Here is a 14,150-nt window from a genome sequence, read left to right on the forward strand (position 1 = left end):
AGATTACATCCTTTGATTGTTTACTAACATATAGTCCACAATCATTTGTTGAACTACATCCACCGTTGTCATAATAGTGATGCACTTTTTCTAGACGTTAGCATGTAAAGTATTTGGTATCATTGGGTTTTCGTAGAGTTGATTGAGGTAATGATTTACCAGACGGACCCACGGTTTTCTTGGGTTATGATGATCGTTGTACTTTTACGGAATCGTTCTTGCCAAAGTAGTGATTTCAGGTGTGCGGTTTTCCCTTTTTCTTATTGAAACATCCTTTGCTGTTGAACAAATAGTGGACGGTTTATAATCTTAACTGACTGTAGAAATGTGACAAGTTGCACCTTTTGGTGCTGTAGTGCTTGGCCTAATTACTTGTCTATATAACAGTACTTATTTTCATTTTTCATTATAGCATCATATCTTTTCTTAAATTGGTTGACACTGAGATAACTATGTAGCTCAATGGCTGATTTCAGTAGTCTTTTACTCTGAGTGAAGTGCCTCCAGATATTATTTTAGCTCTTTTAAAACTTACCCGTATTTCTTCTTTTATTTCTGGTTTCTAAAGTGAATTTTGTCAGTTCATTCCACCTCTGTTTAATCTTAAAGGTTTCAATGTCTTTTTCATTGTTGGCATATTTAGTCTTCTAAATGTTTATCTTAATGCTTTTAGTTTTGTGAATAGTTTAGTAGGATAGCATTTTATATATTATCCTTCCTGAAAAATTGGAGGAAATGAAGTGTTTTAGATATCTCGGGAGTGGATTTGGCAGCGGATGTAACCATGGAAGTGAGTCACGGTGGGGAAGGGGTGAAGGTTCTGAGAGCAATGAAATATGTGTGGAAGGAGAGAATGTTATCTCGTTGAGCTAAAATGGGTATGTTTGAAGGAATAGTGCCGACCATGTTATGTGATTGCAAGGCAATCTCTACCCCCCCCTTCAGTGAGGGAGTGCCAGGAAACCAGACAAAAAGGCCATTTTCGTTCACTAGCTGTTATGTGTAATGCACCGAAACCATAGCTTCCTTTCCACATCAAGGCCTACAGACCTTTCCATGGTTTACCCCAGATGCTTCACATGCTTTGGTTCAGTCCATTGACAGCATGTTGACCCCGGTATACCACATCATTCCAATTTACTCCATTCCTTGCACGCCTCTCACCCTCCTGTATGTTCAGGCTCTGAGAGCTCAAAATCTTTTTCACTCCATCCTTCCACCTCCAAATTGGTTCCCCCCTTCTTGTTCCCTTCACCTCTGACACATATCCTCCTTGTCAGTCTTTCCTCGCTTATTCTTTCCATATGTCCAAACCATTTCAAAACTCCCTCTTCTGCTTTATCAACCACACTCTTTATTTCCTTACATCTCACACCACATATTGTCCTCAAACATTTCATTTCCAACACACCCACCCACCCTCCTCTGCACAACCCTATCTACAGCCCATGCCTCTCATCTGTATAACTGTTGAATTACTATTCCTTCAAACATACCCATTTTTGCTCACTGAGATGGTGTTCTCTTCTTCCACACATTCCTCAACGCTCTCAGAACCTTTGCCCCCTCCCCCACCCTGTGACTCACTTCCGCTTCCATTGTTCCATCCACTGCTAAGTCCCCTCCCAGATATCTAAAACACTTCATTTCCTCCAATTTTTCTCCATTCAAATTTGCCTCCCAATTAACTTGTCCCTCAACCCAACTGAACCTAATAACCTTGATCTTATTCACCTTTACTCCTAATTTTCTCCTTTCTTACACTTCCGAACTCAGTCACCAACCTCTGCAGTTTCTCACCTGAATCAGCCACCAAAGTTGCATCATCGGCGAACAAGTGACTCGCTTCCCAGGCCCTCTCATCCACAACAGACTGCATACTCGCCCCACTCTCCAAAACTTGTATTTACCTCTCTAACCACCCCATCCATAAAAAAATTAGATAACCATGGGGACGTCATACACCCTTGCTGCAAACCGACATACAGTGGGAAACACTCATCTCTTCCTACACGTACACATGCCTTACAGCCTTGGTAATAACTTTCACTGCTTCTAGATACTTACCTCCCACACCATGTACTCTTAAAACCTTCCACAAAGCATCTCAATCATACCTATCGTATGCAATCTTCAGATCCATAAAGTCTACATACAAATCCATCTGTTTTTCTAAGTATTTCTCACATACAATCTTCAAAGCAAACACCTGATCCACACACCCTCTACCATTTGTGAAACTACACTGCTCTTCCCCAATCTGATGCTCTGTACATGCCTTCACCCTCTCAATCAATACCTTCACTTATAATTTCTCAGGAATGCTCAACATACGTATACCTCTGTAGTTTGAACAGTCACCTTTATCCCCTTTGCCTTTGTACAAAGGCCCTATGCATGCATTCTGCCAATCCTGAGGCACTTCATTATCCATACATACACTGAATATCCTTATCAACCAATCAACAACACAGTTACGGCCTTTTTTGATAAATTCCACCGCAATACCATCCAAATCTGCCGCCTTGCTGGATTTCATCTTCTGCAAAGCATTCACCACCTCTGTTTATCAAACCATTCTCCCTGACCCTCTCACTTCGCTCACCACCCTGACTAAAACACCCTTTATCTGCCACTCTATCATCAAACTCATTCAGCAAACCTTCAAAATACTCACTCCATCTCCTCACTTCATCACTGCTTGCTGTTACCTCCCCACTTGCCTTCTTCACTGATGTTCCCATTTGCTCTCTTGCCTTATGCAAGTTATTTACCTCCTTCCAAAGCATTTTATTCTCCCTAAAATTTAATGATACTCTCACCCCATTTCTCATTTGCCCCCTTTTTCACCTTTTGCATCTTTCTCATGACCTGCCGCTTTCTTTTATGCATCTCCCAGTATTTTTACACTACTTCCCTGCAAGTACCATCCAGACGCCCCTCTTTTCTATTTCATTAACAACCTTACGTTATCCCACCACTTGCTACACATTCTAATCTGCCTGTCCCCTGGATAATATATCCCTGGGGGTAGGGGAGAGAAAACACTTCCCACGTATTCCCTGCGTGTTGTAGAAGGCGATTAAAAGGGAAGGGAGCGGGGGGCTGGAAATCCTCCCCTCGATTTTTTTTTTTTTTTAATTTTCCAAAAGGCCTGGATGTGGAAAGGGAGCTGTGGTTTTGGTGCATTATACATGACAGGTAGAGACTGAGTGTGAACAAATGTGGCCTTTGTTGTCTTTTCCTAGCACTACCTTGCACGCATGCGGGGAGGGGGTTGTCTTTTCATGTGTGGCGGGGTGTTGACAGGAATGAATAAAGGCAGCAAGTATGAATTATGTACATGTATATATATGTATATGTCTGTGTATGTATGTATATGTATACATTGAAATGTATAGGCATGTATATATGCGTGTGTGGACGTGTATATATATACATGTGTATGTGGGTGGGTTGGGCCATTTCTTTCGTCTGTTTCTTTGCGCTACCTCGCTAACATGGGAGACAGTGACAAAGCAAAATAGAATAAAAAAAAATATTCCACGGGGAAGATGGAACACGATAAGTTCCCAAGTGCACTTTTGTGTAATAATCACATCATCTGGGGAGACACGAGAGAAATAAGTCATTTGATATACATCGAAGAGATGAAGCTAGGATGCCATTTGGTTTACCAAATACATTCACAGACATATACATATATACACATGCACATATTCATACCTATATATTTATGTCCCTGGGGATAGGGGAGAAAGAACACTTCTCACGTATTCCCTGCATGTTGTAGAAGGCGACTAAAAGGGAAGGGAGCAGGGGGCTGGAAATCCTCCCCTCTCGATTTTTTTTTTTAATTTTCCAAAAGAAGGGAAAGAGAAGGGGGCCAGATGAGGATATTCCCTCAAAGGTCCAGTCCTCTGTTCTTAATGCTACCTCGCTAATGCGGGAAATGGCGAATAGTATGAAAGAGATATATATATATATATATATATATATATATATATATATATATATATATATATATATATATATATATACGAATAAAGTGCATATGAACGCGCACCTTCATAGAACATACAAACCTCCAACAGCCAGGATCGAACCTGGGACCCCTGTGCAAGAGGCAGGCATGCTAACCGCTAGGCTATGGGACTGTATAATAGGAAACAACTATTCGAAATACTAAGTACTCGAATACCCTTCATCTCACAATGGTGAGCAACGGGGTCTATACTTGGTTGTTTCCGAACAGACGCTCATATCAAGCTGATAGCGTTTTACCGAACCTAACTGTACAACTCGGAGGTATATGAATACGAATAAAATGCATATGAACGCACACCTTCATAGAACATACAAACCTCCAACAGCCAGGATCGAACCCAGGACCCCTGTGCAAGAGGCAGACATGCTAACCGCTAGGCTATGGGACTGTATAATAGGAAACAACTGTTCGAAATACTAAGTACTTGAATACCCTTCGTCTCACAATGGTGAGCAACAGGGTCTATACTTGGTTGTTTCCGAACAGACGCACATAGCCAGCTGATAGCGTTTTACCGAACCTAACTGTACAACGCGGAGGTATACGAATATGTTCTATGAAGGTGCGCGTTCATATGCACTTTATGTGAGGTAAGTTTGAATGGAGAAAAACTGGAGGAAGTAAAGTGTTTTAGATATCTGGGAGTGGATCTGGCAGCGGATGGAACCATGGAAGCGGAAGTGAATCATAGGGTGGGGGAGGGGGCGAAAATCCTGGGAGCCTTGAAGAATGTGTGGAAGTCGAGAACATTATCTCTGAAAGCAAAAATGGGTATGTTTGAAGGAATAGTGGTTCCAACAATGTTGTATGGTTGCAAGGCGTGGGCTATGGATAGAGATGTGCGCAGGAGGGTGGATGTGCTGGAAATGAGATGTTTGAGGACAATGTGTGGTGCGAGGTGGTTTGATCGAGTAAGTAACGTAAGGGTAAGAGAGATGTGTGGAAATAAAAAGAGCGTGGTTGAGAGAGCAGAAGAGGGTCTTTTGAAATGGTTTGGGCATATGGAGAAAATGAGTGAGGAAAGATTGACCAAGAGGATATATGTGTCGGAGGTGGAGGGAACGAGGAGAAGTGGGAGACCAAATTGGAGGTGGAAAGATGGAGTGAAAAAGATTTTGTGTGATCGGGGCCTGAACATGCAGGAGGGTGTAAGGCTGGCAAGGAATAGAGTGAATTGGATCGATGTGGTATACCGGGGTTGACGTGCTGTCAGTGGATTGAATCAGGGCATGTGAAGCATCTGGGGTAAACCATGGAAAGTTGGTTGGGGCCTGGATGTGGAAAGGGAGCTGTGGTTTCGGGCATTATTGCATGACAGCTAGAGACTGAGTGTGAACGAATGGGGCCTTTATTGTCTTTTCCTAGTGCTACCTCGCACACATGAAGGGGGAGAGGGATGGTATTCCATGTGTGGCGAGGTGGCGATGGGAATGAATAAAGGCAGACAGTGTGAATTGTGTGCATGGGTATATATGTATGTGTCTGTGTGTGTATATATGTGTACATTGAGATGTATAGGTATGTATATTTGCGTGTGTGGACGTGTATGTGTATACATTGTGTATGGGGGTGGGTTATGCCATTTCTTTCGTCTGTTTCCTTGCGCTACCTCGCAAACGCGGGAGACACCGACAAAGCAAAATAAAAATATATATATATATATATATATATATATATATATATATATATATATAAAAGAGGGCTAATGAGAGTTGGGGTGAGAGAGTATCATTAAATTTTAGGGAGAATAAAAAGATGTTCTGGAAGGAGGTAAATAAAGTGCATAAGACAAGGGAGCAAATGGGAACTTCAGTGAAGGGCGCAAATGGGGAGGTGATAACAAATAGTGGTTATGTGAGAAGGAGATGGAGTGAGTATTTTGAAGCTTTGTTGAATGTGTTTGATGATAGAGTGGCAGATATAGGCTGTTTTGGTCGAGGTGGTGTGCAAAGTGAGAGGGTTAGGGAAAATGATTTGGTAAACAGAGAAGAGGTAGTAAAAGCTTTGCGGAAGATGAAAGCCGGCAAGGCAGCAGGTTTGGATGGTATTGCAGTGGAATTTATTAAAAAAGGGGGTGACTGTATTATTGACTGGTTGGTAAGGTTATTTAATGTATGTATGACTCATGGTGAGGTGCCTGAGGATTGGCGGAATGCATGTATAGTGCCATTGTACAAAGGCAAAGGGGATAAGAGTGAGTGCTCAAATTACAGAGGTATAAGTTTGTTGAGTATTCCTGGTAAATTATATGGGAGGGTATTGATTGAGAGGGTGAAGGCATGTACAGAGCATCAGATTGGGTAAGAGCAGTGTGGTTTCAGAAGTGGTAGAGGATGTGTGGATCAGGTGTTTGCTTTGAAGAATGTATGTGAGAAATACTTAGAAAAGCAAATGGATTTGTATGTAGCATTTATGGATCTGGAGAAGGCATATGATAGAGTTGATAGAGATGCTCTATGGAAGGTATTAAGAATATATGGTGTGGGAGGCAAGTTGTTAGAAGCAGTGAAAAGTTTTTATCGAGGATGTAAGGAATGTGTACATGTAGGAAGAGAGGAAAGTGATTGGTTCTCAGTGAATGTAGGTTTGCGGCATGGGTGTGTGATGTCTCCATGGTTGTTTAATTTGTTTATGGATGGGGTTGTTAGGGAGGTGAATGCAAGAGTTTTGGAAAGAGGGGCAAGTATGAAGTCTGTTGGGGATGAGAGAACTTGGTAAGTGAGTCAGTTGTTGTCCGCTGATGATACAGCGCTGGTGGCTGATTCATGTGAGAAACTGCAGAAGCTGGTGACTGAGTTTGGTAAAGTGTGTGAAAGAAGAAAGTTAAGAGTAAATGTGAATAAGGGCAAGGTTATTAGGTACAGTAGGGTTGAGGGTCAAGTCAATTGGGAGGTAAGTTTGAATGGAGAAAAACTGGAGGAAGTAAAGTGTTTTAGATATCTGGGAGTGGATCTGGCAGCGGATGGAACCATGGAAGCGGAAGTGGATCATAGGGTGGGGGAGGGGGCGAAAATTCTGGGAGCCTTGAAGAATGTGTGGAAGTCGAGAACATTATCTCGGAAAGCAAAAATGGGTATGTTTGAAGGAAGAGTGGTTCCAACAATGTTGTATGGTTGCGAGGCGTGGGCTATGGATAGAGTTGTGCGCAGGAGGATGGATGTGCTGGAAATGAGATGTTTGAGGACAATGTGTGGTGTGAGGTGGTTTGATCGAGTAAGTAACGTAAGAGTAAGAGAGATGTGTGGAAATAAAAAGAGCGTGGTTGAGAGAGCAGAAGAGGGTGTTTTGAAATGGTTTGGGCACATGGAGAGAATGAGTGAGGAAAGATTGACCAAGAGGATATATGTGTCGGTGGAGGGAACGAGGAGAAGTGGGAGACCAAATTGGAGGTGGAAAGATGGAGTGAAAAAGATTTTGAGTGATTGGGGCCTGAACATGCAGGAGGGTGAAAGGCAGGCAAGGAATAGAGTGAATTGGATTGATGTGGTATACCGGGGTCGACGTGCTGTCAATGGATAGAATCAGGGCATGTGAAGCGTCTAGGGTAAGCCATGGAAAGTTCTGTGGGGTCTGGATGTGGAAAGGGAGCTGTGGTTTCGGGCATTATTGCATGACAGCTGGAGACTGAGTGTGAACGAATGGGGCCTTTGTTGTCTTTTCCTAGTGCTACCTCGCACACATGAGGGGGGAGGGGGTTGTTATTCCATGTGTGGTGAGGTGGCTATGGGAATGAATAAAGGCAGACTATGTGAATTGTGTGCATGTGTATATATGTATATCTGTGTGTGTATATATATATGTGTACATTGAGATGTATGGGTATGTATATTTGCGTGTGTGGACGTGTATGTATATACATGTGTATGGGGGTGGGTTGGGCCATTTCTTTCGTCTTATATATTGTTATTATTATTATTATTATTATTATTTATCCCTGGGGATAGGGGAGAAAGAATACTTCCCACGTATTCCCTGCGTGTCGTAGAAGGCGACTAAAAGGGGAGGGAGCGGGGGGCTGGAAATCCTCCCCTCTCACTTTTTTTTTTTTTTTTTTTTTTTTTTTTTTTTTTCCAAAAGAGGGAACAGAGAAGGGGCCCAGGTGAGGATATTCCCTCAAGGGCCTAGTCCTCTGTTCTCAACGCTACCTCGCTAATGCGGGAAATGGCGAATAGTATGAAAGAAAGAAAGAAAGATTATTATTATTATTTTGCTTTGTCGCTGTCTCCCGCGTTTGGGAGGTAGCGCAAGGAAACAGACGAAAGAATGGCCCAACCCACCCACATACACATGTATATACATACACGTCGACACACGCAAATATACATACATATACATCTCAATGTATGCATATATATACACACTCAGACATATACATATATACACACATACATAATTCAAACTGTCTGCCTTTATTCATTCCCATCGCCACACCGCCACACATGAAATAACAACCCCCTCCCCCCGCATGTGTGTGAGGTAGCGCTAGGAGTAGACAAAAATGGCCACATTTGTTCACGCTGTCTCTAGCTATCATGTATAGTGCACTGAAACCCCAGCTCCCTTTCCACATCCAGGCCCCACAGAACTTTCCATGGTTTACCCCAGATGCTTCACACGCCCTGGTTCAATCCATTGATAGCACGTCAACCCTTTATACCACATCGTTCCAATTCACTCTATTCCTTGCACGCCTTTCACCCTCCTGCATGTTCAGGGCCAAATCACTCAAAATCTTTTTCACTCCATCTTTCCACCTCCAATTTGGTCTCCCACTTCTCCTCGTTCCCTCCACCTCTGACACATATATCCTCTTGGTCAATCTTTCCTCACTCATTCTCTCCATGTGACCAAACCATTTCAAAACACCCTCTTCTGCTCTCTCAACCACACTTTTTATTACCACACATCTCTCTTACCCTATTGCTACTTACTCGATCAAACCACCTCACACCACATATTGTCCTCAAACATCTCATTTCCAGCACATCCACCCTCCTGCGCACAACTCTATCTATAGACCACGCCTCGCAGCCATATAACATTGTTGGAACCACTATTCCTTCAAACATACCCATTTTAGCTTTTGGAGGTAATGTTTTCGACTTCCACACATTCTTGAATGCTATTCCTATGAGTCCAAAGGGGAAAATGAAACACAATAAGTTCCCAAGTGCACTTGTGTAATAATCCAATCATCAGGGGAGATACAAGAAAAATAAGTCAGTTGATATTCAACAAAGAGAACTAGGATGCCATTTGGTAAACAAGCGATTGTCCAAGACAGACGAGTGTATCATAAACTTATTATGTGGACAAGAAGGTGAATTATTTTCAAATTTTATCAACAAAGCTATCCAATTTGTATACACCTTCACTAATATTAAGGTTATAATTCTTTTTGAACTTAATAATAGAAGATTCAATGATATTTCTCATGGTTCTGGAGTTAAAGCTAATAACTGAGATGGCATTACTCCAGTCAATACATTGATCATAGTTTTTAATGTGATTAAACAAGGCATTTGATTCTTGTCCTGTTCTTATACTATATTTATGTTGCTGACTTATGTTCCTTAGGTGTATATCTTGTATGAACAGGATACCTCGTGGAGGCAAAAGGATTTTCAGTTTTTAAAACCTACATTTCTCATACAAATGCTAATCCCTGTTTATTCACCTGCTTTCATTTCGTAATTCGCTCATGAAATGTTGCTTTACTGACTCATGTGTTTTGCAACCATGTACACATTTTCTTTTTTTCTCTAGATGAGCCAAAATGACGAACTCAAAGGGTGTGCGGCGAGGCACTCGCAACATGTTTGCACGCCCCTTCAAGCGGCATGGTATTGAACATCTTTCAACCTTCTTAAGAGTGTACAAGATTGGTGATCTTGTTGACCTAAAGGTATGAATATATTCTTGTTGCAATTATTTAGGATGGTTTGTCATGTTAAAAGGTTTTGTTCATTCTCCTGATGTTCTGAGTATTTTGAGTGTCTATGAAAACTGGATTTTCTGTCATGCCATCATCTTGAATATTGCTCATTTTTAATGGAACTGCAAGTCATGATGTTCTTTCACAGGAAGGTTATGTGAGTATAGTACTGCCTACTAGAAACTCACCTGTTGTGAAATGACAGCACTGTAACCTGAAAATTAATTTTGTACCAGATGAAGGGTCAATGTTTTCATATGAAATAGCCTTTCTATTTGGATATTTTGTAATTGATAAGTTGGTCTGATGGTGTTGCAGCATAGAATTACTGATACAGAAACACAAGCAAGGCTTATGGACCTGATGGCATCCATCCAAATGTAATAAAAAGAGTCTGTCTTTGAACTTGCACCTGTGCTTGGTTGCTTGTTCCGTTTGTTTTGACTGAAACAAGCTTTTCCTTTTTCGGAACATGTCGGTAATAGTCAGGATCAGGTGTTTTTTTAATGCAAGTGGGTGTGCTATAAGCATACTGATCTGACAGCTCTACATGAAGAAGAGTACTGGCTTTATAATTAGTGAACAGTAAATGAAACCTGTTGTAGTTGGGTGAAAGAAGAATGTGGATAAATTTTGACGCAGTTAAGCACAGAAAAAAGTAAATCATGTTATGGAAGAGTAACTTCTGTATTAAGACATATGAATGTAATTATGAACTTTCAAACATAGGCACAGTAACCTCTATAGTATTAAGACATATGAAAATAATTACGAACTTTCGAACATAACCACAACGGGGATGATGATGCTGCCACATGGCTGAATGATGGATGAAATGGACATGCTTATGTTTTATTTTAGTGATTGTTGTTGGTATTGATATTGTTTTGTTGTATCAAGTTATAACTAGCAAGTTTACAATCATTGTGGGAGGGAGAGGGTGTAGGAAGGAAGGGGAAGGGTGTGAGGCAGAAAGGCAGGTGATGTGCTTATTTATTGCAGTAGTGGATATCTTCATTTATTTTTAGCAACATTGTTGTATGGCAGCATTTGTCAGAGTAGAAAAGTGGCATTGTTGTTTTTGTGCTCCAATACTAGTGTTAAGGTTGAATACCACTGCTCTCCTGTAGTTCCTTCATACCATACTGGCTTTTGTAGCCCCGACACACACACACACACACACACTTTTCTCTGTCCAACTACTTCCCAATTTGTTTTATTTTTCGCTAAACTAAATTACTGTGGTATGATGTTAACATGGGAACTACAACAAAGTGATTATTCACTTTCATTTGCTGCTTTTAGTTCATATCCAGTTTTGGATTAATAATAATTCTCTTTGTAAGCCAGAATTTCAAACTCATTCAGCTGCTTACACTCATCTAACTTCCTTCACCTTGATATAGGTTTGCAGATCAATAGGTAAGAACTATCCCCTCATAAATGCTTGCTATTTCCTGTGTGAGTGAGGTAGTGTCAAGAACAGATGACAGAGCCTTACAGGGAAAATTCCTCTCTTAGCTTCTTGCTCTGTTCATTCATTTGGAAAGTAATACAGGAAGGGTTCATATGTAAAGTGATACAGGAAGGATCATATGCAAAGTAATGCAGGAAAGCAGAATTTTCAGCTTCTTGCTCCAGCCCCTCTTTGTTGCCTTCTGCAACATGCAAGGTATATGTGGGCTGTATTCTTAAATTGTAAGTAGTGAAAGTAATACGGGTACACCACCAATTTTCTGGCAACTGATTGTTCAGCACCTCCTTTAGTCCGGACAAAATTACGTGAGGTTACTTGAAATTACCGCGGCCACCAGGCTAGTTTACTGGGCGGCCACAGATGGCTTTGTGTGTAGGGCGCGCTTATTTACATTATGTACACTGCACTTGTTGGTGGTGATACTGCAATTCTCTGAGATTCTTAGCTTATTTTGCTTAAATTTAACCCTAGCCATGGCTTCTAAAACATATGAGTGTCGGTCATGGTATCAAACGAAACACCAGTCCATATCAATCCAAGATTAAGTAGAACTGTTAAAAAAAATGGACCGTGGTGTTTTGATGTGTAAGCTGTATTGGTTACAGTGTGCAGTATTGGTTCTTCATCAACTGTTTATGACATAAAGAAGCAAAGGGAGACAATATTGAAATTCTATGCAGACAGCAATTCCAAGAAGGAAATGATGATTAGAAAAATAAGAAAGATGGTAAGAGTACTGAGCACAATCGAGTGATGATGGAATGGTTTGACTGCGTCGGAGTGATGGTGTGGACGTGTCAGGTAGCATGATAATGGACCAGGCTAAGTTGTTCCATCAAGAACTTAAATTACACTTGAGCGTGACTATAGTGAAGGATGGATTCAAAGATTCAAGAAGCATCATGGAATTTCAATGGATAATGTGTGTGGAGAAAAGCGGTCTGCAAACAACGAAAGAGCTGCCGAGTATGTGGATGAATTTGCAAAACTCATAGCTGACGAGTACCTCAGTCCTGAGCAGGTGTATAATGTATTTCATTTATTTATTTAACTTGCATTGAATAATTGTTTGATTTAAATTTCTCGCAGTCCATGGTATACTTTAGACACATGGGAGATGTATGATTACTGGGTTAGAGGTGTTGATGAATTATTATTATGTGGCCATGGTTGGTCTGGCAAAATGGTTAATTCGGCAAGGCTTTGGAACCAAGAGTGCCAGAAAATCAGTGGTGTACCTGTATAACAATGATAATATCTAAAAAAAAAAAAAAATGTACCAAATGATATATTCTTGAATCCAACTGTGAAATGGATAACAACACAAAAGAGTGACAGGGTGGTTATTACAATTACTTTCAATAGCTTGTCCAACTACCCTCGTTTTTCGACGACTTCTCCCCAGTGGTCTGGGACTGAAGCCACCGTATTAAATACATCTTGATTATGTGTTGTTCTTTCTTGCCCTTGTTCCCATTAACAGGCAATGTTTTCCCCAACAGTTATTGACTGATATATCTCAATCTCAACCTTTGCTAGACCAACAGTGAAGTTGGCTGTGGATGCTTAAGGAAACTGTTTTTTCATCTGAAAAGATAGCCCTCATCCTGAAATCTAATGTCTTGGACAAGTCTGTGGGGATGCAAGATGAGTGATAATAGTGTTATTCAGTCAACTTTTCATTCTTTGTGGGGATCATATGGTAAATATCATCTTCATTCAGGTGCTGTAGCACTGTGTGACTTATTTGTAGATTGTGTTGTTCTCTCATGACAACAGCATTAGTAATTACATGTTGGATAATCCTTTGGTCATCTTCGAGTGTGGTTTTTCTGGGTCTTCCACTTTTTTGGTAGATTGCATAAATTTCCATCATTAAGTCATTTTATCCACCACTTATTTACTGTGACCTGGGATGTATCCAGTTCTTGTGCAGTGTAAGCAGCTGAGATCCCACTTCTATTAGTCTCAAGAATCTGGCCTCTTAAAGTTATTTTCTGGTGCAGAGCCTCTCTTAATGGTGGTATGCGATTATTATAAAATCTGGTTCATGGCCATGACAGAAAGCTTGAAGACTCCTCCTTCATACCCTCATACCTTGCATGATAGTTGTAAATTTGCTGCTTTAAACAAGATACAACAAATACGCTGTCAGTAGCAAAAATCACTACAGTGACCAAAACAGTAGCCAGTGTCCATTTCATCCATCATACATACATGTGACTGATACCATTCCCCTGTTGTTGTGGGTATGTTCAAGAGTTTGTAATTATTATATGTTGTACAGGTCAAACCTTTTTAATTCGGCAACCTTGGGACCTGGCCATTACTGGGCCACAGAACTTGACCATTGAAGGAACCCCCTGTGTAAACATGCCCAACCCCTTTGTCTTGCCAGCTCATTCCACCTACATATTGCTGTTTTATCAAAGGTAGAACAAATCTTAAAACAGGAAATAATACAACCATTAATACTTCCAATTCAGGTTTTATTATTACATCAGAAGTACCCCAAAATGGAGACTCCTCAATATTTTAGGATGGGTTTTTCGTGGCATATGATGCCAATACAGGGCAGGGTCATCAGCATTATACACTTGTTCTGGGGCCAATTTTTCTGCTGCCATTAACTGTGCAAATTCATCCGCAAATTTTGTCGCGCTTTGTGATAAGTAGTTGATATAAAGAAT

At 40.9% G+C, this 14,150-nt stretch overlaps 1 protein-coding gene across 3 annotated transcripts in view; it reads left to right on the top strand.

Moving 5' to 3' along the window:
• RpL21 (ribosomal protein L21) overlaps positions 1–14,150 on the top strand; it is a 47,179-nt gene that overhangs the window by 425 nt on the left and 32,604 nt on the right. For all 3 annotated transcript variants that reach the window (XM_071675444.1, XM_071675446.1, XM_071675445.1), the window contains exon 2: positions 9,815–9,953. In XM_071675444.1, the coding sequence (XP_071531545.1) occupies positions 9,825–9,953 (129 nt within the window). In that variant the 5' untranslated portion in view covers positions 9,815–9,824. The remainder of the gene's footprint in view (positions 1–9,814; positions 9,954–14,150) is intronic.

Source organism: Panulirus ornatus, chromosome 21, assembly GCF_036320965.1.
Source record: "Panulirus ornatus isolate Po-2019 chromosome 21, ASM3632096v1, whole genome shotgun sequence".
NCBI lineage: Eukaryota > Metazoa > Arthropoda > Malacostraca > Decapoda > Palinuridae > Panulirus > Panulirus ornatus.